This window comes from Diadema antillarum, unplaced genomic scaffold (genome assembly GCF_040938485.1).
Source record: "Diadema antillarum isolate AM-2024a unplaced genomic scaffold, OU_Dant_1.0 scf00000063, whole genome shotgun sequence".
Classification (NCBI taxonomy): domain Eukaryota; kingdom Metazoa; phylum Echinodermata; class Echinoidea; order Diadematoida; family Diadematidae; genus Diadema; species Diadema antillarum.
The window spans coordinates 546,101-572,659 of record NW_027270952.1 but is presented as its reverse complement, the minus strand read 5'-3'; the positions used below and the strand labels follow the sequence as shown (position 1 = coordinate 572,659).

Below are 26,559 nucleotides of genomic sequence, written 5' to 3'. Positions count from 1 at the left end.
GTTATGTTTCTTAAAAACACTGATTTTTTTCTGCTTTTGCAATGTACTATGTTCAAAAACACTCTTGAACAATTTTCAGATTTCGTTTCTTTCTTAAGAGAAGAAAACGGTGAGGTCATGTGAAGCATGTTCCTATAAGCTTTGTTTCGTTAATAATTTTTCTTTACCCATCTCCTCAACCGTAAGGTGATACGGTACCTAAAAAGTCATAGGCCAAAGGTGTTGAGCTTTACTTCCCCTTTTTAAAGTAAATTTAAGAGCTGGGGAATTATTTTTTAAAAGTTGGCATTTTAAGCTATGTGCACCGAGGACGAGTCTTACTGAATGGATTTCTTGTTGCAGTAGAATTGTATTTTTTATGAGCTTGATGGAGTATTAGACAATTGTATAAAGTGTTTGCAAAAACTGTTAATGTATTCCCTTTTGCTAATGTCCAAAGAGTTCATTTGCCAAGTTTTGATTGTCTTTTGTTTTAATCATCAGGGGTTTGTTTTATCGTGGTCATAGAGGAAAGAAACTTAATTATAAAAAAGCCTTCATATAAGAAGAGATACTGACAATTTCATCAAAAGTTGTGATTTTCAACATTTCCAAAATGCAATTGATGAATATTTCTCCCCAGGGCACAGAAAGAAAGTAGTTTTTGGTCTTTTTTTTTTTTTTTTCACGTCAGCATGTTGTAATACCCGCGGGTTTACGCGCATCCCACCAATTTCCATCCGGATACTGTACCCGGCCCTGTTTTTTTGTTTTTTGTTTTTTTTTGTTTTACACTGCAAAGAAAATGAGAACACTGATGTTTGAGAAAAATCCCGACATGTTTGGTTGGGCAATTCTTTTTTGATGTCTATCATTTTTTCCTAATAAGTTTTTTGGTTATCACTGAGGACAAATACAGATACCCTATTTCTTCTACCAAAACCACAGCACTGTATATTCTCATATTTCTACAGTATTTCGTCTCAACACTTGCCCTATTGATATTTCAAAGCATGTTTCCCTGTGCGCTCAAGAAACTCCCCCATTAAAGGAGACCTCCGGGTGATTCTCAGATTTTTACATTTGTACAACTATGAATTAGTTATACTCAGGACAGAGTTTCAGAATTTGTGATAATTGGGATGAAGAATAAGAATATTTTCAAAAAATAGAACAAATTGCAATGAACAAGGATGATGACATGGGAGAGTCACCATAAGAATGCATGAGTTGGGGCTCAAGGAAGCAGAACAAAAGAATAAGGCATGCATAGATTATAGACGGGTGAACTCGCAAGCAAGCGGTATTGTTATGGAATTACACTGCTATCATTTCTGAAATATGTGAACCTTATAGCTGGTAAAATTTGGGGTGTCTGGCGGCTATTGTCTGGCAACAATCATTCAATTATCCTTTGAGTGTATCACAAGAACAAGTTCCAGTGGGTTTCAAGAGGTTATTTTTCCAGCTATAATTATATAGGCTAGTCTAGCTGGAAAAATTGGGTCTTTGAGGCACAGAACTCTAAGAGTTCTGTGCTTTGAGGGCGTCTGGCGGCTACCCCCCCCCCCCCCCCCCCCACCACCACCATTTAAAACGTCTGGCAACGGTCATTCATTTATCCTGTAAGTGTAACGAACAAGTTCCAGTGGGTTACATTAGGTTACTTTTTCAGCTAGGCTAGCCTAGCTGGAAAAATTTGGGTCTTTAAGGGCGTCTGGCGGCTACCCCCCACCACTTAAAACGTCTGGCAATGGTCATTCATTTATCCTGTAAGTGTAACGAACAAGTTCCAGTAGGTTTCATGAGGTTACTTTTTCAGCTAGGCTAGCCTAGCTGGAAAAATTTGGGTCTTTAAGGGAGTCTGGCGGCTACCCCCCACCACTTAAAACGTCTGGCAATGGTCATTCATTTATCCTGTAAGTGTAACGAACAAGTTCCAGTAGGTTTCATGAGGTTACTTTTTCAGCTAGGCTAGCCTAGCTGGAAATTTTTGGGTCTTTAAGGGCGTCTGGCGGCTACCCCCCACCACTTAAAACGTCTGGCAATGGTCATTCATTTATCCTGTAAGTGTAACGAACAAGTTCCAGTGGTTTTCATGAGGTTACTTTTTCAGCTAGGCTAGCCTAGCTGGAGTTGGGCCTTTAAGAGCGTCTGGCGGCTACCCCCCACCACTTAAAACGTCTGGCAATGGTCATTCATTTATCCTGTAAGTGTAACGAACAAGTTCCAGTTGTTTTCATGGTGTTACTTTTCCAGCTAGGCTAGCCTAATTTTGGGGGGTCCTTTTTGTGGCCCTCCTGGCCACACCCACCACCGATGACCAGCCAGACGTGCATTTCCATACTCAGGGGCATATGTACTAAATTGCTATACACATAAAAATTGGTAACCTTTTCAGCTAGGCTGACCCCCGCTGGCTCCCGGACTATAAGTTTATTTGTTTCATTCAAGGAATAGGAGTTTGGGTAATGAGATATAGATCCAGGGACAAAGAATTTCAGTTACTAAATGATTGATTGTAGGTGTGGTCGCAGGAAACCCACAAACGTTGAGTTAGTAAGAAACAGTATAAAGATCTACATCGTATTCTTCTGACTCAGAAGAACGGTCTGGTTTGATGTGGAGATAAATAGACCTGTAGGATAAAAAATAAAACTCAAAAAGCAAACAGATTAATATGTTTACTGAGAGTATGAAGGCGTTCATTCAGTGGTCCAATAATATGCAGCACTTGTAGTACTATAGGCCTATAATGTGAAGAATACTGCCTTAATAGTGTATACAGTTGGAGTATCATAGACTCTGAATTATTACATATAGACATTTATGTTCTTTTTTTAAGGCAGTCTTGGATTGTGTAATGTGCATTTTTGTTGAACATTTTCTTCTTCGCTGGTGTATATACGTTGTGGAAATTTTACAATGTATATTGCATGCATACATGAGAACAATATTATTGCATTTATGAAAGTGTACATGTAGCAAAATGATGATACCCAAATAATTCATGCTGGTATTTAAAGACTTACAGATGTATGCATGTTGTTGAGATGTTGGGAATATCATACATGTACTTGTCTACACTAAATCCTCTATGTTATACAAAAAGCATTGCTGCATAACTTTTCATCCTCACATGTAGATGAAATAATAGTTGATATTCTTAGAGTACCTTTTCCACTGGATACAAAGCGCTATTAAAGTTGTATGTTCCAGGTTCTTGAAAGTAATTAATTAGTACATAATTTGATGTAAGCTCACACACATGCAACCATGAAAATGGAGCCTTTTCTGTATAAAAAAGTGTCTAACCTTTCTTCAAATGTAAAATGTTGGCTGAATTGCTTGCAAGCTGCAAATGCAACTCTGTATATTGTATGTGCCTCATATTTCATTGCTGCACCATATTGTATCTGTGATGTTGTTCAGAAGCTTGTACAACATTCATCACAGCATTGTCCTATAAATGTCGACCAGCTCTCAAGATCACGCCTAGATCAGTGAATGTTTCCACACCATACATTGTATTTAAAGCTAATCTGAAACATCCAAATGACTTGCCTGACATGTCAATAATCACCATCATAACCTTTGCTGGCTATCATAATCTTTGTTAGTCTTTTAGTACTGCTTCACACCCACTTGCTTGCCTGCCTCCTAGCCTACTTTTCAGACACCACCAAACTGAAATGGGGATCTGCAGAATATCTGCAGAAAATTTCTTCTGCAAAAAAAAAATATGTATATGTATATATATATATATATATATATATATATATACGAAGGGTTTGTTTGCAAAAACCGATAAGTCCATTTTTGAAGATTTTGAAGTACGATCTCTGTCATAAAGTACAAAATTATAATACCTTTTAAATTATATATTGGTCACTTCATACAAAGGTATATTCTTTAAGTTATGGTCAAAAGAAGTAAAAATTGTCTTATTATTCTCTTTATTTTTCCTGACCTTTAATCGCAAATATCTCCATTTGGCAAATATGGACTTATCGGTTTTTGCAAACAAACTCTTCATTAGAGTTGAAGTCGTGCGCTTTTGCCCCAGAATACTTTGCTCTTATCTGTAGAAATCATATCTTCTTTCTCCTGCAAATTCTTCATTGCTTTGAAAAATATCATCTGCCATCATTGCTCATCACCACTCCTGCTCCCTACTCCTGTGCGATCTGGCAGCATCGGTCAGCGAAGACCCATGTAACAGTGACCCCTGTCAGAATGGAGGAACCTGTATATCCAGTGGTAGTGTGTTGAGCTGTTATTGCAGAAATGACTTCACTGGCACATTTTGTGAATGTGAGTATGTGTGATGATGGAATGTGCAGTGTAGGCCTTGCATAAACACCAACAAAGGCCTGCACAAGCTTTACTTGCCCCCAAAATCATAAAAATAAACTATCTTGAGAATATGCTTATACAAATGAAGAGTTTGTTTGCAAAAACCGATAAGTCCATATTTGCCAAATGGAGATATTTGCGATTAAAGGTCAAGAAGAATAAAGAGAATAATAAGATATTTTTTGCTTCTTTTGACCATAAATTAAAAAATACCTTTATATGAAGTGATCAATATATCATTTAAAAGGTATTATTTTGTACTTTGTGACAAAGATCGTACTTCAAAATCTTCAAAAATGGACTTATCGGTTTTTGCAAACAAACCCTTCAAATAATACCCGGCAAATGTCTGCATCACAATTCATCACCTACCATTTTCAATCCATGATGTTGCTCAGAAGTTTATACAGTAGGTTCATTCATCACTGCATTGAGTTCCATAAATTGATGAAATCTTGCTGACATGATGCTCCTCTCTCCGAACTCTTTGCAATTTGTTGAAAATCTTTTTTGTTTTTTTTTCTCCTCAATGTATTCAAATTTTACACAAATGTTTTAGCAACATCCTCAGAGCTGTCTTGGGACATCACAAAGACTTGCTAGACCTAGATCGTGATCAGTGGCATGTGCTTCCCACCAACATCTTTTCCATGATTTTAATGTGTCTCATGTCCATTTGACTTTAATTGTCTGCCCTACATGTACTGTACCTTAGAAGCATTGTCGGACTGAAAGGTTCCAGCCCAGACAGCAAAACTTTCTTCAGCAAACATTAGATGTGCATTCATCATATCTACCCAGAATGATTTGTTCTATCAGTACCTAAGCATTGTTCCTTCTTTCACTTGCATTTTGTCAAAACTGTTGTTATACTGTAAAACATGATATATTCGCGGCATGAATTTTTCGCGAATTGGAGCCGACGGCCTTTTTTGCGGCATGAAATTTTCGCGAACTGCCACTGGCATTCAGTGCATAAATGTGACAGTGCACCTCAAAACAAACATAAAGTCGCACACACTGATTTTGTGTGAGAACTGAAAATAAGTGAAACGGGTCAACCTAGCCGAACTTGACTTTTTCATATTTTCTGAAAGAGCGGGTCTTCTTTTACATAATGCTAAAATTTTGTATCATAAAACGGACAGAAAAGTGTGTTTTTTAGCAGTTTATCTCGAACATATTTGGTAAAATAGTGTGATTATGTGTGTCTTTAGAATCCCTTTTTAATTTCTGAAAAACCTTGTCCACACTCTTCACTTTCAACTCTAATAACTTGAAAGGATAGTGCTACTGCTTTGAAAGTTGGCATTAATTATGAACAGAATGTTTCAATGAGGAATGCCTAATTTAAGATTAATCTCATAATCCCTTCATTGTTGTTGCTCTGGTGGTTTACTCCCTGTTTTTTGTCCCATTCATCGCACAGCCAGCACGGTTTGGAAAAGATTAAGCGCTTGAATAGACACTGTACTTCAAAGCCTCTTTTCTCAGTTCACACTTTTCCTGAGTTTGTGCTTTCTTTCCAATATTTAGATAGGTTAGGAGAGTCCATTTGATTTGAGTTATACATCATTTTTAAGCTTAAAGTGTGCTCTTTCAGAATATGGTCTTAACTAAAAATGCATGTCTGGCGACTTTTTGTTTGTTTTGAGGTGCAGGGTCACAAATAGTGTACAAAAGAACTTTCGCGTGCATTTTAATTTCGCGAATCTTCATGCTCGCGAAATTCGCGAAATTGAAATGCACGTGAACATTTCTCGTTTTACAGTATTGCTTATTGTCACTTTGGCAGTTTTTGTAAATGTGAGTATGTATGAGATGTGGAAGTGTCTGATTTAATGGCAGAAGATTTCCCTTAACAGTAAGGACAATAATAGACTTGGATTTGTTACCTCAATCCAAAATGCTTTATTCTTAGATCTTCTGCAGAAATCTTTTCTTATTTCACTTGCATTCATTCATTGCTTTGAAAAGAAAACAAAGAAAACAAAAAAAAAACCCTGCATGTTATTGTATCTGCCATCTTCACTCATCAGCATTCTTGCTTTCTATTGCTTCACAATCTGGCAGCTTCAGTAGCTTCAGAAGACCCTTGTAACAGTCACCCCTGTATGAATGGGGGATCCTGTATATCCACTGGTAGTGTGTTGAGCTGTTACTGCAGAAATGACTTCACTGGTACTTTATGTGAATGTGAGTATGTGAGAGATGGTGGAATGTACATTTGTTCATGTATTTCTTGCCTTCTATCATTGTATGCACAAGCTTTGCTTTGCCCCAAATTGTAGAAATTCTGTACATTGAGGTTGTGCTTGCCATGTAAAGATAATATTATTTCTCATAAGCCATCATATGCCCTGAATACTTTTCAGTCCATGATGTTGGTCAGAAGTCTGTGCAACATTCATAGCTTTGTCTTCCATGAATGATTACATCTTGCTGACTTGATGTTCCCTACTTCCAACTCTGAATACTTTATCAAAAACAAATGTTCTCCTCCATGTATTCAAATTTCACACAAGCGTTTCTGCAATAGGGCTGACCTGAAACATCCCAAAGACTTGCCTGACCTTGACTAGCAATCAGTGACATTTGGCTTGCTTGTCTGCCTGAAGCATTAAAATTGAGTGAGTGTCTGCCTTAAATGACAAAAGATTTTCTTCGATGAAAAGGAAAGTATTACACTTGAATTCATAGTTTCTGCCCAGAATGCTTTGTTGTCAATTCTTCATTAGACATCATTTCTCATTTCACCTGCATTCCTGACTTTATTGCTTTGAAAAATTACATCTGCTGTCATTTTTCATCATTATTCTTGCTTTCCATTGCTTTGCAATCCATCAGCTTCAGTAGGTGAGGACCCCTGTAACAGTCACCCCTGTATGAATGGGGGATCCTGTATATCCACTGGTAGTGTGTTGAGCTGTTACTGCAGAAATGACTTCACTGGTACTTTCTGTGAATGTGAGTATGTGAGAGATGGTGGAATGTACAATTTGTTCATGTATTTCTTGCTTTCTATCATCATGTACACAAGCTTTGCTTGCCGCAGATCATAGAAATTCTATATTTTGAGGCTATGCTTGCCCTGCAAATAGATGCTTCACAATATCATCCACCCTGAGTAGTTTCCATCCCTGATGTTGCTCAGAAGTGTGTGCAACATTCATAACTTTATTGTCTTCCATAAATGGTTAAATCTTGCCAACATGATGTTCCCTATTTCCAACTCTGAATTTTCTATTAAAAACAATTCTTCTCCTCAACGCATTTAAATTTCACCTATATCCGTGTTTCTGCAACATCCGTAAAGCTGACCTGAGACATCCCAAAGACTTTACCTTGATTGGTAATCAGTTTCATGCTATCTATTAATTGTTATAGTGACAACTTTTCTATTCTGTGAATACAATTGTATGCTCTACCAATCAACAAGCTTGCTTGTCTGCCTTTAAGCATCCAAACTGAATAAGGGTCCAACTATAAAACAGAAGAAGTACTAGTGTATACTGACCAAGGGGAGTCCTCGACTTGAATCCATAGCTTCTACTAAGAATGCAACAATTCTTGATTCTTCTGAAGACATCATTTCTTATTTCACCTGCATTCCTGACTTCATTGCTTTGAAAAATTGCATCATTCTGCTATCATTGTTCATCATCATTCTTGCTTCCCATTGCTTTGCAAACTGGCAGCTTCAGTAGCTGAAGATCCTTGTGACAGTAACCCCTGTATGAATGGAGGAACCTGTATATCCACTGGTGGTGTGTTGACCTGTTATTGTAGAAATGACTTCACTGGCACGTTTTGTGAATGTGAGTACATTGTACAATCTTGCAGAGACTCCAACCCAGAGCACCTTCTGATCTGGAGATTCTCCCGCCTGAAACCCCTAGCAAAAGGGAGACTCCAATTTGATGTGTACGAAGCGCCAGTTCCTAGGGTTCTAGATGCTCTCTGGTGTTATCTAAGGCTTATTTTTTCAACATACAATAGCAATAAGTAAGAAATCCTTTCCAACGGGAGACACAGAGCCAGGGCAGGAGAAATTAAATCTCAAGCGGGAGAACGGGAGATTTTGCAAAAATGGGTTTTCGGCGGGAGATCTCCCATTGAAAACGGGAGAGTTGGAGTCTCTGAATCTTGTATGTGAGAGATGTTGGAATGTACATTTGTGCATGTATGTCTTGCTTTCTATCATTGTATGCACAAGCTTTGCTTGCCACAGGTCATAGAAATTCTGTATCTTGAGGCTATGCTTGCCCTGCAAATATGATTCCTCACAATTCACCATCAACCCTGAATACACAGAAGTCTATGTTATGTTTGTAACCTCATTGCCTTCCATTGAATGATAAAATCTTGCTGACATGATGTTCTGTACTTCCAGCCCTCAGTACTTTAGTAAAAACATTTTTTCTCCTGGATGCCTTCAAATTTCACACAAGTGTTTCCGCAACATCATTAGGGCTGACCTGAGACATCCCAAAAACTTACCTGACCTTTATCAGCTTTTGGTGACATGCTGCAGTATCTGCTTGCTATACCAACGAACTTTCTATTCTTTGAATATGCTTTGTATCCACTATCTTGCTTCAAGTCTGCTTTGAGCATCCAAACTTTATGAGGGTCTGACTTGAATGGCAAAAGATTTCAGTCAAATTTTTACCATTGAACATTTCCAATTTTACTCTTTTTTTATCAGACTAACTCATATTTGGACTGGATTTTCTCTTTTATCTACAAAAGATTAGCAAGCAAGTTGCCAATATTAGATTTGCATTCGCTGCCTTTACACAGAATGCTTTTTTCTTATGTAGTTCTTCTGTAGACATTATTTCTTATTTCCCTTGCATTCCTTCATTGCTTTGAATTCCTATTTCACTTGCATTCCTTCACTGCTTTGATAAACCAGTGTATCTGCCATCATTGCTTATTATCATTCTCGCTTTCCATGGCTTTGCAATCTGGCAGCTTCAGTAGGTGAAAATCCTTGTACCAGTAACCCCTGTATGAATGGAGGAACCTGTATATCCACTGGTGGTGTGTTGACCTGTTATTGCAGAAATGACTTCACCGGCAAGTTTTGTGAATGTGAGTACATTTGTATGTGTGATGTATAGGGCCCATGAAAATTTGCCTCGATTAACAACCTACTTGTTTATATAAAGGTTGACTGGCCTGGAACATGGAGTATCTCAGGCTCTGCTATCCCTGGAATTGGTTCTCTGTGCCTCACAACTCATCACCCACACCTTTTAATGCATACTTAACCTCTAGCTTGACACCCAGGGATGACAGTCATACTGTATCACATTTCTCTCTAACAATTAACATTCTTTGATTAACAAACATTAATTTCTACTTGATTCATCTCAATTTATTACCACTATGCTGCAACTTCTAAGTGTTACTTCCGCAACATCTAGAAGGCTATCAGAGGCTTCCCAAGCACCTGCCTCACTGATACCAGTACCAACAACCAACCAATGTGTCTGCTTGCTACTGACAACTTTCTCGTTCTTTGGTGGTGCTTCTTCCTCACATGCTTGCTTGCCTATAGGGCATCTAACACTGAAAAAGGGTTCCCAGACTATACAGAAAATAATGCTCATCAATTATGACATTATAACCTATTCAAAAATGAATTCTGAAATCCCTATAGACTTAGTACACAGGCCACCATGTTCACGTGGGGAGCGGGTTAATTCATTGAAGATGCGTCATTGTGAGCCAATGCAGCATTTCATTGCTGAAAAAGGTTTCAACACAGATTGAAAACTACACAATGCATTGTACCATCTGTTGTGTGATGAAGCTCAGCATTTGGGCAATAATATGTTCATCTATTAACAAATTCATGTGTGGATGTGAAGAATGGGTGGTTGTTGATGGCAGTCAATGAAAATAAGAGTATGCCCAACCAGTTCAAATGTGTTTCAGAGGTCAAAGGACTTTTATGCTAAACTCCCATACCTATGATTAGAGTGATGCACCTTCATAAGAAAACAATTTTGAAGCTGTGGATTGCCATGGGTAATATTCAGCGACATCATAGAAATGTCAGTCTGATAAATGCAAGCAAAGAATATTCATGGAAATAACATCCCTAAGAATTTCAATATTTTTTTTTTTAATACAAAATATTATATTAGATATTCCTGGAAGTTTATCCTCTCAAGCACACTAATATTTTCCTCTCCAAAATGGAGATCATCTTTCTGTTGGTAATGTTAACCAGCCTGACAGCATGTAAGTAAATGGTTGGAATCTATCTCCTCTACCAAGAATCCGGTGTTCTTATCTGTCGATATGAGGTCTTTTTTCTACCTTCATTCCTACATCTCCATGAAAAAATTGTGTCTGCCTTCATCTCTTAATCATCACTGTCGTTTCCTGTCCCCGTCCTGTCGGTCCGGCAGCTCCAGTCAGTGAGGACCCTTGTAACAGTGACCCCTGTTTGAATGGAGGAACTTGTACGTCTAGTGATGGTGTTGTGAGCTGTAAATGTCGACCTGCCCGTAGTGGCAGATTTTGTAAATGTGAGTACGCACAATGTTTGGGATGATATAATCTGGGCCTGAAATAAAATGTGTGCATTAATGTACATGTACCTTCAGAACCTTTCTTGAAATAAGATGTTTTTTGTTCATATTTTGATCAACAATAGTTAGGAAATAATGAAACCCATTTTACTTTCTGATTATCAAAACATCAGAATAGTTCCACTTACTTCATTTTTGGAAGAATGAACCTAATATGGAATACAGGACTTTTGGAATAAGGAACCTTATTTAATTTTTAGATTAACAAAGCTTAAGAAAAACAAATGTGGAATGATAAACTGTTAACTACAAAAATGCAATGGATACCATGCTCCATTTTGTTCCATTTTTAACCTTTGGATTGTAGTCTTCCATGAAGGTATATATTTCAAGCTGTAAAACCTTTTTTTTTCCATGGTCTTAAAGGTCTTCATGTTTCATCATTTTCAGCATTTTCTAAATTACATCTTTTGTGTTTTATAAGCACCCCATCTTTCACATAAGGCTGTGTTTCTTAGACAAACATTTCTGTTATCTTTTTTCCACCCCTTTCACTCTTTGGGTAACTATCTAAAAAAATGTTTTATTATTAGCCGCAAAATTTTTCCTTTGTGTTTCGTGATCAGTCCTTTTCAGTAACAAACACTTTTTGTTTCCTTAACAAATAATTTTATAAGTGCTGTCATCCCTTTTCTGATACTTGCAACTTTTGGGTGAGTATTTTCCATGAAAGAATTTCTCAAACTATACATAAAGCCTTTTTTTCCCACCATGGTCTAATGGAACTTGCAAGTTGTATCTGTGCCTGCAAAATAGTTCATACCTATGTGTCCATAATCAGGCATTCTCAAGGACAAAATATTTGTGTTCCTGAGCCCAGCACTCCCATGGGTAACCTTCTTCCTTTTCCACCACCTCCAACCTTCTGGTGATTGTCTTCAATGGATTACTTTCTCAAACAGTATATAAAGCCACTGTGATCTAACAGAATGTCATGCTGCATTGCTGCCTACAAAATTGTTCATTTGTGTTTCATTAACAGCCATCATCAATGAAAAAATCTCTGTATCTTTCATCGCGTTATGATGAGCTTTTACTAGTATGTCATTCGCTAAGAACATTCTGGCCATTATCTCAAACATGAATATTACATCATCTGCTTGAATAGCTTGTCTGCCTAAAATCATGTCTAAAACTAGTCACTCATTGCCATCATTGCTATTACCATTAACCATCATCATCATCATCATTATCATTTAATGTTGGTATTGCGGCCATACAAGTCATCAATTTCTTGACAAGCCCAGACTATGACATGTGTAGCCTTCTTTTGCTCCCATAGATTTGCGGAATTACGATACATGCTATGAGGGACTGTGCAACAATGGATCCTGTATCCAGGAAACAAGTGATCAAGTTTACTGTGATTGTGAGCCCTTCCTCAGAGGAGCATTCTGTGAAAGTGAGTTGTTAATCCTTGTGTGAAAATAGCATGCATAATGTCCAAAGTCCACAGCACTGAAAAGGCTGAAGATGTAACCCCCTCCTCCAGGCTTTATTCCATGATGTGGTGGGAAATGTCTTATGAAAACATCAGCTGAGAATGAGAAGGGCGTTAAGTTGTCTTGAACACGATTAGTCTGGGTGCCAGAGGCTGAACCTTGTTTTACCGTCCACCCAATGTTTTTTGATGGTTTTACCCTATTTCGGGGGTGCTGAATCCGAATCCGGATGATGCAACTCTTGCATCCTTGAGGGTTTTGAGATATTCAAGATGGCCGCCAAGATGGCCGCCAAAACCGGAAATTCCCACGTATTTCCTTCTAAATGGTGAGATATTGAAAACAATTGATGGTCTTACCCTATTTCGAGGGTGCTGAATCCGAATCCGGATGATGCAACTCTTGCATCCTTGAGGGTTTCGAGATATTCAAGATGGCTGCCAAAATGGCCGCCAAAACCGAAAATTCCCACGTATTTCTTTCTAAATGGTGTGAAATTGAAAAGAATTGATGATTCTCCCTATTTGGAAGGTGCTGAATCCGAATCTGGATGATGCAACTCTTGCATCCACGGAGTTTTTGAGATATTCAAGATGGCCGCCAAAATGGCCGCCAATTAAAACCGGAAATTCCCATGTCTTTCCTTCTAAATGTTGAGAAATTAAAAACAATTGATGGTTTTACCCTATTTCGAGGGTGCTGAATCCGAATCTGGATGATGCAACTCTTGCATCCATGAAGTTTTTGAGATATTCAAGATGGCCGCCAAAATGGCCGCCAATTAAAACCGGAAATTCCCTCGTATTTCCTTCTAAATGTTGAGAAATTAAAAACAATTGATGGTTTTACCCTATTTCGAGGGTGCTGAATCCGAATCTGGATGATGCAACTCTTGCATCCATGAAGTTTTAGAGATATTCAAGATGACCGCCAAAATGGCCGCCAATTAAAACCGGAAATTCCCACGGATTTCCTTCTAAAAGTTGAGATGTTGAAAACAATTGATGGTTTTATCCTATTTCGAGGGTGCTGAATCCGAATCTGGATGATGCAACTCTTGCATCCATGAAGTTTTAGAGATATTCAAGATGGCCGCCAAAATGGCCGCCAAAACCGAAAATTCCCACGTATTTCCTTCTAAATGGTGAGAAATTGAAAACAATTGATTTCCTTTTACCCTATTTCGAGGGTGCCCCCTGGATCAGAATCTACTAGATGGTGCAACTCCTGCATTGTTGAAGATTTTGAGATATATGGCCGTTAAAATGGCCGCCCAAAACGGAAGTTCCCATGTATTTCCTTCTAAATGGTGACAATTTGAAAGCAATTGGTGGTTTTTATCTTATTTTGAGTGTGCTGAATCCGAAGCTCAGGATACAACTCTTGCATCCTTAAGGGTTTTGAGGTGATAAAGATGGTCGCCAAAAATGACCGCGAAAAACGGAAATGTAGAACCCCTATTTCCTTCTAAATTGTGTAAAATATAAAACAGTTGGTGGTTTTACACTATTTTGAGTTTGCTGAATTTGAAGCTCCAGTATACAGCTCTTACTTCCTTGAGGGGTTTGAGATAATAAAGATGGCCGCCAGAATGGCCCCTAAATGGCCGTCAAAAACGAAAATTTCCATGTGAGCCCTATATTACCTTCTAAATGGTGTGAAATTGAAAACAAGTGGCGGTTTCACTCTATTTCGAGGGTGCTGAATCCGAACCTGGTTGATGCAACTGTCGTGTTCTTTTTTAAGGGTTTTGAGATGTCCAAGATGACCGCCAAAATAACTGTCAAAAATTCAAATTTTAGGCCCTATTCAGCACCCTCGAAACTTGGTTGTTGAAATTCGTCCATTCTTTAGGGTTTTTAGACGTCCAAGATGACAGCCAAAATAAGTGGCAGAAATTCCAATGTCAATATATTTTTTCTTAATGGTAAAATTTTTAAAATAAATTGATGGTCTTACCCTATTTCGAGGGTGCTGAAGGTCTTTGAAGGTTTTCGGACATCTATAAATGTCCTGTATGAACGGAAACTCCTTAACGTGTTCATATACTGAAATGGTGAAGTATTGTGCTCCAACGCGAAGCGGGAGATTAAACCCATGCAGGGTGAAAAGCAATAATTCGTATTCTTGAATTCAACTCAGTTGAGCGAATTTGTCAAATCAGCCAAAATTTTTTGAAAGTCAAAATGACAGTCACAATGGTATTGTAATATACTGAGATATTCCGACATGTCTCAAACGGAACTTTAACACGTACTGGAAAAAAGAAGAAGTGATATTGACATCATACTGAAACGTACAAACGCAAAGAAAGATACGATTGAAAATGTCTTTATGCATAATTGTTATGAAATAATACTTGTGGTCTCCAATAATATGGCTCCATAGAAGTAAAGTTAATCCTTTTCGGCTATCAATAGAGTAAAATTAAATTATGGCAAGTTGGTATTTGGTGTTGAAACTTGTCTTGTATTCTAGCGAGTCTCGCCTCGTATTCTTGTGAAACTTGTCGCATATTCTGATTAGGTCATTGGAAATGGTTGCATCCATGACCACTATAGTAGATATCAATAAGGGTAATTTTAAAAGCACTCTGAGCGATTATGATATTCGTAAGTACTGGATTATCAACTATTACCTTCCATGTTGTCGTTTGATTTTTATTTAGTTTTTTTTTTCCAAGGCGCGTTACCTGTGATTTGTCCGTCCCCTCGAGTGTGTTTGTAATAGATTATATATACATAACATACGTAATATTACATCATATTGAAGAAAATATCGAAGCATAACAATAAAAATGTCCCACTCGTGTCTTCAACAATGTCATCAAGACCACCAATATAAATCAAATAACCAATTTGAGTGTTCATGGATAAAGAGATTAAAAATGCTCATGGATTAAGGCAGGTAATGTTGGGTAATTTCAGTACACTTCTCTACATCACTATCACAATATGATTAAGATGAACATGTCTTGTCCATTAATTGTTAGTGTTCAAAACTTATCCATTATATGTGATGAAACAGTGTAATCTTGCAATTATTCAACCGCATCTGTAGTCTTGAAGGGTTAATTATTGCTGGCACACTTGTATCGTACCAACTCAAAGATATCCAGTACAGCTGGTTTCACTGTATATACGGCAAGTTCAAACTGTGCCATTGACGAAAACCATCAATTGCTATCAATTTCTCACCATTTATAAGAAGGAAATACATTGGAGTTTCCGTTTCGGCGGCCATTTTGGCGGCCATTTTGACTATCTCGAGGTGCATCATCCTGATTCGGATTCAACACCCTCGAAATAGAATAAAACCATCAACTGTTTTCTATTTCTCACCATTTAAAAGCTAATACATAGATATTTCCGGTTTTGATTGGCGGCCATTTTGGCGGTCATTTTGGCGGCCATTTTGGCGGCCATCTTGAATATCTCAATACCCTCAAGGATGCAAGGTTTGCATCATCCAGACTCGGATTTAACACCATAGAAATAGGGTAGATCCATCAATTGTTTTCAATTTCTCACCATTCAGAAGGAAATACATGGGAATTTCCGGTTTTAGTTGGCGGCCATTTTGACAGCCATTTTGGCGGCCGTCTTGAATATCTCAAAAACTTCATGGATGCATGAGTTGCATCATCCAGATTCGGATTCAGCACCTTCCAAATAGGGAGAATCTTCAATTATTTCCAATTTCACACCATTTAGAAGGAAATACGTCGGAATTTTCGGTTTTGGCGGCCATTTTGGCGGCCATCTTGAATATCTCAAAATCCTCAAGGATGCAAGAGTTGCATCATCCAGATTCGGATTCAGCACCCCCCGAAATAGGGTAAATCCATTAATTGTTTTCAATATCTCACCATTTAGAAGGAAATACGTGGGAATTTCCGGTTTTGGCGGCCATTTTGGCGGCCATCTTGAATATCTCAAAACCCTCAAGGATGCAAGAGTTGCATCATCCAGATTCGGATTCAGCACCCCCGAAATAGGGAAAAACCATCAAAAAACATTGGGTGGACGGTAAAACAAGGTTAGGCCCAAAAAGTGGCTTTGGCACCCAGACTAGATGGGTTCAGTGGCAACAACACCCTTCTCATTCTCACCCCACGAAAATTGTCATTCCTGACCAGTTGTCAGTCAGTGACAATTTCAATAAAATCCTTGGTTTTGATTGGCTGAGAAGCTTTGGTCTCTGACTGTTACTATGGCGATTGTCAGAGAATGATGACCTGTCAGGGCTGACACTTTCATGAAATGGTGCCCTGAAGACTAGTACTCTAATAAACATGTATCACAAGTTTGGATTTACCTGTTCAGCAGGTCTGATTTTTCAGATCAGTTGTTCAATACGATCATATAGTATTTGATAGATGTCAAAGCTGATACATATCAACAATGGATTTGAAAGGAAAGTGACCATATCTGCCTTACTTCATGTGGAGTTCTATATTCAGACATGAATCATAGAAAGCAGTTCAAAACGTTATGATATCTGCCCATGGTTCCGACCGTTTGTGAGCTGTGAATGCTGGTTGGTATTACTAAGAAAGCCCTATATTATTATACACACTGTTCAAAGTCCCTGGCACAGAAAGGGTTAACTGTGACCAGGGGGTGAAAATTACGCTTTATAACAAAAGAAATACTGACAGTGGTGGATTGACAGAATATATTATCCTTGCTCTTTTATCTCTCCCTCTCCCCCTGTCTCTTTATATCTTTCCCCCTCACTATGAATATGTCTCTCCCCCCTTCTCTTGTATCTCTCCCCTTCTCTCTCTATACATATATCTCCACTTCTCTCTATGTATATAATATACACTATCTCCCCATCTCTCTCTACATCTCCCCTTCTCATCTCTCCCCATTCTCTCTCTATATATTATCTCTCCCCCTTCTCTCTATTCTCTCCTTGTATATACCTATCTTCTCTGTATCTTTTTCTATTTCTATTCATCTCTCTACTCCTCTGTGTCTGTCTCCCTTTCTCTTTGCCTCCATCTGTCTGTCTGTCTGTCTTTGTGTCTGATTATGTGTCTGCCTGTCTGTCTCTCCAACAGGATATAAAAACTGTGCTGATGGAAGCCCATGCCTCCACGGAGGACGTTGTGTCAATGAGGGCCAGGGAGTGCGGGTAACATGTGACTGCAATGATCAGTATGAAGGGGACATCTGTGAAGGTGAGTTGTCAGCAGTGGCAGATCCAGGGGGAAGCGCACCCCGTTTATTTTTTTTGTTAAAACAAAAGAAATAAAAAGAAAAAAAATGGGGGAGGGGTGCATGCCCCCCCCCCCTTTAATTTTATAAAGGTGCCACCTCTTTATGGAATTCCTGGATAAGCCCCTGGTCAGGACAGTATTTTGTTAAGATGTTGAAGACTAGACCTGTGTATACTTGAGCAGGTGTCTATGAGAAATGTGTTATAGCAAAACCAGCTTGTCCTCAATGTGTTAAAGGGATGGTGTAAGTTTGGTTGAGATGGGGATTCAGTACATAACATTTTGCGAGATGATTAAAAACCATGAAATGTTGAAAATATACTATTTCTTTTAGAAGAATTAGATGTAGAAGTTTGGTAAAGGTTTGAAATGGCTGAGATATCTAAAAACAACTGGTACTTATGGTGGTCTAGGATTGCAAGGTGGAATAAGAATGAAATATCATAGTGGCAATTATATCTAAAACAACTCTATTCCTATGAATTGCAAACAGGTGAAATGAGCATCATGTGTGGACACTGTTCGCCAGACATGAGCAAATTTAAAGCTTGCTTGCATTGTCAGACACGCAAATGGGGTTGATAATGATGTGACATATTAATGCACATCGCTGTCACTCATTCCTTTCACCCGATCCACTCATTAGCAAGAGCACCGATCATCAGTGGTAGGCATTCCAACCTCAGAGGATGAACAGATCAAGAGGAGAGAGGGGCATCAGTAAATTGATGATTAAGGCTTTTCCCTTGTATGGGATCCAAGATGATAATCAGCTAGAGTTGTTAAAGTGGGCGGAGAGTGGTGATAGTCATCTCACAATTCAGGGATAGGGAGTAGGGAGATGATGGAGAGACTGATAAGCAATACCAGTGCGAAATCATCTCCTTTGTGTTCTAAATCTAGCTATATTATGACAGTTATCTGGGCTGTGATTTTCATTTCTGACTACCATGCAGAGGAAATTAATTAATTTTGAAAAGTCTTGATGTTGACAGGAATTGATAGGTCATCAGCGAGAGTTTGTGATGTTACCATAGCAACTATAATGTTGCAGAAAGCAGGCTGGTAGAGATGGCAAATGTTCTTTTTTTTTTGGCAGTATTTAGTGCTTGTTTTAACTAAACCTACATTACTGCAAGTCTCATGGAAAATTCTGTTTTTTTTTCAACTTTGCTTTAGTCCACATGCCCTATCACAAGAAAGTTAAAAAGCTTTACTGTTTCACCATTAGAAATTGCATTTTTAGCCCTGAAAATATTTCAGTGCTCGATTTGAATTCCTTTGATATTCACTTTATAGGAACCTCTCCTGTCAGTCTTTTTTTATTTCATGACGTGGTTTTGACCAACCCTCTCTACCCTGTCCACCCTGCACACCTCCCCCTCAATCCTACACGCCTACATCCATTTTCCTTCTACTCCTGTGCAGTCTACTCTTATGTCTTCAGATATCTTTCTTTTTTTTTTTACAATTGATTGATTGATTGATTGATTACTTTTATTGTCCACTGGAAATTCTTTGTACATTGGATATCGCAACAAAATTAACATTCAATACATCACAGGTGCGCCACAGACATATGAGTACGAATGAAACTCACTCATATTAACATACGGTAACGTATGCACCATAATAACATAATATGTAATATGGATTTGATATAAGTCACCCTCAGTTTTCTTCCTTCACCTCAGTCACATAAAGTGTATAGTGCTGACCTGATAACTGAGAGAAAGAAGCCAGAAAGTGTGGACAACAAATTTTGATATTTGTCTTTGTTATTTTCACTGCTTAATCAGAACTACAGACTGGATTATGGGGACATATTTTGGCTGAAACCATTCCATTGTCTATCAGTAATTCTAGAATTGTTCGGTAAAACTTAAGCCATTGAGGATGGCCTGATTTTGCGATGTACAACACGCATTTCCCATAGGCACTCGCCTGAGTCTACTTGGGACTCATCTTCAATGTGTTATGAAGTAATTACGGTGATTTTAAGCTCCTTAATACTTGAAGGGTTATTTTCTTGTTAACCTGTTGAGGACGAGTCCTGAGTATCTGGTAGCTAGGGCCTAGGTGTCTATGGGAAAGGCGTGTTGTAGCAAAACCTTAATCAGTCCGTCCTCAATGGGCTAAGCAATCCCTCATACTGGGTTTCATGTCGGATGATTTGCAAAGCCACGCACTGGCAGCCACCACTAAAAGTGGGAGCTCTGCTGAAGTGTTATAAGAACTGGTCTCCTGACCCCTGCCAATTAAGCTTTGACCACTGTACATCAGGGGCTTGTTGCATAAGATCTTTAACCTGAGAAAAACTCTGGTAATAACTGAGATTCTGGTTATCATGATTCCCCCATTGACTTTTACACAGCAAAAACTCTCTTTTTTTTCCTCGGGTAAAAAGTTAATGCAATAGGCCCCAGATCGACATCACATGGTGTAGAATAAAGGGTCTGACTGTAAGAATAATGGAATTAACTGACTTTGAAATCACCCCATTATTTTTCCTACAGTGCCCATCTCCTGTCAGCCTATGAATCCATGTCGCAATGGTGGCAGATGTCTAAACGAGGCCACTGGTGTTGAGTGTGACTGCTCAAACACTGATTATGTTGGACCTACGTGTGAAGGTGAGCCCATTCTTCACATGACCTTTATGCACTTCATTTGTTTACACTGTAAATCCTGCTTTTCTTGCATATAAATTACCTAAGCTATAATATTCCTTAGTTTTGTTATGATTGTAAAAATTTACTATTTTTTTTCTTTCTTTGTAGCAACTGTGACATTATTCCTATGACCCTTCTCAAAGAATGATACTAATTAGGATATTTACAATTTGTAGAGCACAATTTTCCATTTTGAAGTAATACACGATGTACTTTACACCAAAATGACTGAAAGTATCATAAAAGAATGTTGAATTTCAGAATGCACAGATAAACAATTAAGTTGGATATTTGGTTGCTCCTGAAGATAAGGAAGTTTTTTTTTTCTTTTTAACGATGTTTACTTCTCAAGTCCTTCAAGTTATATCCATGGTCATTTTGAGTATAGTATCATGCAAGGGGTGATGTGTGTCCAAAATGGCCATTTCATATGTAATATTCACGGTTGATGATAAACTCACATTAAATGGGTCACTTTTTTTCTTCAGTCATTCAATTTAGAACAAATTTGCTCTGATCTGCTACTTTCATTAAGATGTGCTCCTTTAAAAATAATCACTAATAATCATTTCAAATGGGATTTCATTATAAAGTGTTGTGTTACACACTGTACATACATATATGTTTTCTGTTTTTGTCTATTGATTTTCTTTAAAAAAAAATGAAATTTCATTGCATCTTTACTCGCTGTTAGTGCCTGCTATTCACCACTCAAAATGACTGAACTTCATTTTTAGTTCATAAATACCTGTAATTTCCATGAATTTGTTTCATCAGTTTTTATAGGAGTATCTATTCAATTCATTGTTTGTGAAATTACAGATTTGTAGCAGTGTAATAGACTTGCACTGTAAAAAGAAAGAAAGAAAGAAAGAAATCTAACAGTGAATCTTTAGTAATGACATACGGTGAATGCCTCTGTTGTCAAAAATACAGTCTAGGCCTTTACTGAGTTTTTCAAGGTGGGTTCTGGTTTCCTAGGATGTAACAGTACAGCATTCATTCCATCTCTGAAATACTTGTCGCCTGTAATGTCATATTGTGTATGTTGTGTGAGTGCGTTATCCATGATTATACAAAACTGCTGTATATCCATGGCAATATTCATTTCAGTGCTAGTCATAATAGATATTACTTTCATGCTTAACATATTCCTGACATGTGCATGCCTCTTTCACATTTAAATACACCATAATTCATTATGTTTAATATCATTCATTTGTAATGTTTCATCAATCTGTGACCCTGTTCCCAGTCCTATCCATCAAAAAAGTTGTTGTTGTTGGGTGTTTTTTTTTGTGTTTGTGGGTGGGGGATGATTTTTCGGAAGGTCTTGAAGTATACCATTTGAGTCAAATCATTTTGAGGTATTTCAAAGGCTATAAACTTTTTTCTATCTTTAATGAAAGCTCAGCATATGAAGAGTTTGTCCGCAAAAAACGATAAGTCCATTTTTGAAGATTTTGAAGTACGGTCTCTGTCATAATTTAAAGTACAAAATGATACCTTTTAAATGATATATTGGTCACTACATATAAAGGTACATTTTTGAAGTTATGGTCAAAAGAAGCAAAAATTTTCTTATTATTCTCTTTATTTTTCTTAACCATTAATCGCAAATATCTCCATTTGGCAAATATGGACTTAACGGTTTTTGCGAACAAACTGTTCATATATTCTTAAAAGAAGCATTCCTGAATATTTGATTTTGCATCATTTATTTTGGTGGGTTAGGAATACCCTTATTTTTTTATGATGAATAAATATTTCAAAGTTGATAATCTCATATGAAATCTTGTGAAAAACTTAACTAAGTTTTTGTCAATGATTCTTTGCTTGTTTTGTGATGGATTGTCCCAGTTGTAGTTGTTACCTTCACTCACTTTAATCATTCAATCAATCATTTGTCCCTCCATTTTCCTTCCCTGCTCTTGATGTTGCTACTCACTTCTTCGGTGATTTGACTAACTTAATCCCATGGATGGCTCACATTTTGTACAATTTTATGTCATTTTGAATGATTAAATGTTTGAATAAACTTGATCACATGATAGTGGACAATTTGTAAAGTTTTCTCATCGTCATAACACTTCTGGGAATGTAATTTCTCTTGTCAACCTTGCATTTTTATGAAGTGAAATTTCTTTCACAAATTGGTTTACACTGATCAAATGACATTAAACCAATAGTGTGTATTACACACTCTCAACTCTTAATTGTTTCTGTAATCAATGTTGTGAATACCATCTCTTATATTGTTTTGTTATAAATTCTGATGTTTAAACAGGTAATACTGGATTATTATCAAAATGCATGATATATTTTCAATGTTGATATCATTGTCAGAATAATACCTTTATAACCAATGGGATTTGTCCGAAATTGAAGATAATAGCAATTCTGTGCACATTTCTTTCTATTCATCATTCATCAGGACTTCATTTCAATATAAGTGAATAATTTTCTTAAGTTGTGTATTGTTTGCTTGGTGTAGGGCTTTAATCTGGTGCTGTGTGGATGCCTCTTTTTATCATGTCAAGTCCTTTGGATTAATCATTCTGTTGAACTATTTCCCTCTAATTTAATTATTTTTTCATCAATTAAAAAACAACCTAATTCAAGGTGATACATTAATCAATTCAACATGTAAACAATTTGGAAGGACAGATTATTGAATATCATACAACATATACAATGTATGTACAAGTTATATCATAGCAAAAAAAAAAGAAGAAGAAAAGAATGATGCAGACTTTGCTATTGTAATGGAAAGAAGTAAAGATGAAGATGGAAAAGAGAGTGGATCCCATATCATAAAAAACAACCAATAACAACACCAATATACCAATTTATCATACAAACGTAGCATGTTAATGCTAAATTTGGCTACTAAGTCTGGTACCATTGGATCAATTTATCGTTGATTTACATATGATGCTGATTAATGCAGAGCATGCTTTTAACAGTACTTATTTTAAATTACAAATGATATACCTGGTCAAGATAATATCATCAGAAGAGACTGAAAAGGTCTCTAAGTTGCCTTGAACACTGTGGCTTTATAGGCAACTTAATGCCCCTATCATTCTCATTGTCATGACAATGTTATGGCAAAGACACTGTTTATGGGGCTATGTGTACCAGAAATATATGGTGAAATGTGGTGAAATATGGTGAAATATGGCACCAGGAAAATATTCTGTATGTCCCCTACTATGCATGTCTCCATCTTGCCTCTAGCTGTGCCTTACAGGTGCAGTCCTCTGTGAATGTGACCCTGCACCTCAAAACAAACAAAAAGTCGCTAGACATGAATTTTTAGTTAAGACCATATTCTGAAAGAGCAGACTTTAAGCTTTAAAATGATGTATTTCTCAAATCAAATGGACTCTCCTAACCTATCTAAATATTGGAAAGAAAGCACAAACTCAAGAAAAGTGTGAACTGAGAAAAGAGGCTCTGAAGTACAGTGTCTATTCAAGCGCTTAATCTTTACCAAACCGTGCTGGCTGTGCGATGAATGGGACAAATAACAGGGGGTAAACCACCAGAGTAACAACAATGAAGGGATTATCAGATTGAACTGAAATTAAGCATGCCTCATTAACACATTCTGTCCATAATTGATGCCAACTTTCAAAGCAGTAGCACAATCCTTTCAAAAGTTATTAGAGTTGAAAGTAAAGAGTGTGGACAAGGTTTTTCAGAAATGAAAAAGGGATTCTAAAGACACACCTAATCACACTATTCTACCAAAAATGTTCGAGATAAACTGCTAAAAAAAACACACTTTCCTGCCCGTTTTATGATACCAAATTTTAGCATAATGTATAAGAAGACCCGGTCTTTCAGAAAACATGAAAAAGTCAAGTTCGGCTAGGTTGACCCATTTCACTTATTTTCAGTCCTCACGCAAAATCAGTGTGTGCAACTTTATGTTCGTTTTTAGGTGCACGGTCACAAATGGCTGCCGGTGCGACTATGTATATATCATTGCGAGGTACTGTAAAAGTGAAAATGTTCGTGGTGTGAAAATTCTTGCACATTTTGCGCAACCAGAAGCTGGCATGGAAATAAAAGCACAGGAATATTTCTGCATGCCTTTTGTTCCAGTATTTAATGTCTTGATTCCGCAGAAACAAAGACACAGACACAAAATTTATCTTACTTGGCCGAGTACAAAAAATTACTCGCGCCAAAATATCCACTTTTTAAATAAATGGCTGCTGACGATACGCTCATACTGTTATTCCCCTGCCTTCTGAAAGAGGGAAGTCAAGTGCTCATTTAATATGCAAAAAAAAATGAAAGTATGTTGAATTTCCTTTATATTTTCTTCTTAGTGTTCTATGATATACATGTGACATCACAAGCTATAGCATTCTTCTCATCCAACAGTGACTGAGCAGAAACTTCAAAAATTCATAACTTTTGAACAGATTGTCTGAATTCTCTCAGACTCTGACTGCTGTGGGCTACTAATATTGCTGCATTTACTTAATCCACATGTTTATGCAGGTAAACATGTCCTTTTGCCTGTTTTTATTGTATCGGATGGCAATGAATGGGAAACCAGGGAATCTTATTAATGCTTGAGTTCAGGCCAACATTAATTGCATTTCGATATGTGCGATATTTGACCTACATGTAACTTGTGCAGTGTTCCATGGTATTCATGAATTAAAGCCATCCGATTCAATTATCATCATTTATTTCATAGTCATTATTAAGTGAAAGCATATTAAACCATCAAACAGTACCATACCTGTTCTGGACTTTACTATGTATAAAGTCAACTCTGCGCTAAAAAAAAAAAAAATGAGTGACTTGCACTGACATCTGTGAATGATTATTAGTTATCATGCTCAGCGAGCACTTGCGCAAGAAATGAAATGAAACATTTGATGTATCATTGCAAAGCCATTAACAACGCTAGCTAATGGGGAATTCATACATTCGCCTGTGCGTTTCACTTGATAATCTCTTGTATTTCACAGTGAAAATGGAGCAAACAAGAATGCGCATTTGCAGTGTGCTGCTAAAACATCCTGTATAAATCATATTCTCATCATCAGTACTAGTGGAGTGCGTGGATCATTATCAGTTCTCATTTTCTTTTTCCACCATGGTTAGAGGAGGATCCCTGCCTGAGCTCTCCCTGTCTGAATGATGGTACCTGTTTCATCTATGATCAGGGATTCTATTGTTTTTGTCTTGTTGGCTTTTCTGGGTTGTACTGTGAGAATGGTGAGAGATGGCAAAACTTCATTCAACTATCTCATAAATGTATACAGTGTGTCTCTAAAAAAAGTAAACCCAACTTCAAGGGCAAATTTTCAGAAAACTATAAAATATTTACATATTATTTTTTCATGGTTAGATAGTCCAATAAGTCCTCTGTCCAGTGATACCACGTAGGTTATGTAACTCTCATGCATGACTGAGCATGATTCAACTTTATAAATAGTGAATGGGTGTGAAATCATCACTGTGGCAAGTTCCGTGAGACCAGGCGTCCACTAGGGCGCGGACAAGACGCGGACAAGACCCGGAATGCAAATTTGGTATTCCGCACTCCTTCGGCAACCTGTCCGCACGTTCCTGAACGTGTCCGCTCACTGTCCTAAAATGTCCAGGCGTTTCCGCACCTTCGGGAGAGAGAATAATTTCCGCGTCCAAATTTTGATCGAGACCAAAATTTGGACGCGGAAATGAACTTCCTGACACCTTCGGCGACTTGTCCTGAGGATGTCCTGCTTGTCCGGAACCCTTCCGCTCCTTCCGCACACGCTCCGGAAAGAATCCCGCGGTGTGGGGAAGCTTCGCGAATGAAAGCGGAAGACACCAGGAATGTTTTAGGACAGCGCGGAGCCGATGCGGATCTATATATGCAAGTGTCCGGAACCGATGCGGAAGTTTTGTGATCCAGACACGAAAATGTCGACACTTTCCGCGAGCGTCAGGCCAATGAAACGCAAAATGAGCAAGAAGGGAGGCGAGGCCCCCATGCAATTATCCCCATCACAGGCACACCATTCGTCTAGTGATGAAGAACAGGTAAATCTAAGGAATTTCCGGTCCCAGAACATGCAGAAGGCAAAGAAGAAGGTAGTAGAGACTGTGCCAAAAGCAACCAGAAAGAAGTGAAATCAGCCCCCTAACTTCCTTGTAAGTTTATGTTGATTTGATCTTTTCAGAAATTATTTTTCATCTGAGTGACTTTCCTGGTTCCTATTACTTACTATGGTACATTTTCCTTTGTGTTGTTTTCGTAT

At 37.7% G+C, this 26,559-nt stretch overlaps 1 protein-coding gene across 1 annotated transcript in view; it reads left to right on the top strand.

Moving 5' to 3' along the window:
* The window catches only part of LOC139716238 (uncharacterized), a 71,460-nt gene that overhangs the window by 20,580 nt on the left and 24,321 nt on the right, over positions 1 to 26,559 (top strand). The window contains exons 2-6 of the mRNA XM_071627802.1: positions 6,409 to 6,531; positions 7,183 to 7,302; positions 12,226 to 12,345; positions 17,454 to 17,573; positions 20,129 to 20,245. Of these exons, the coding sequence (XP_071483903.1) occupies positions 6,409 to 6,531; positions 7,183 to 7,302; positions 12,226 to 12,345; positions 17,454 to 17,573; positions 20,129 to 20,245 (600 nt within the window). The remainder of the gene's footprint in view (positions 1 to 6,408; positions 6,532 to 7,182; positions 7,303 to 12,225; positions 12,346 to 17,453; positions 17,574 to 20,128; positions 20,246 to 26,559) is intronic.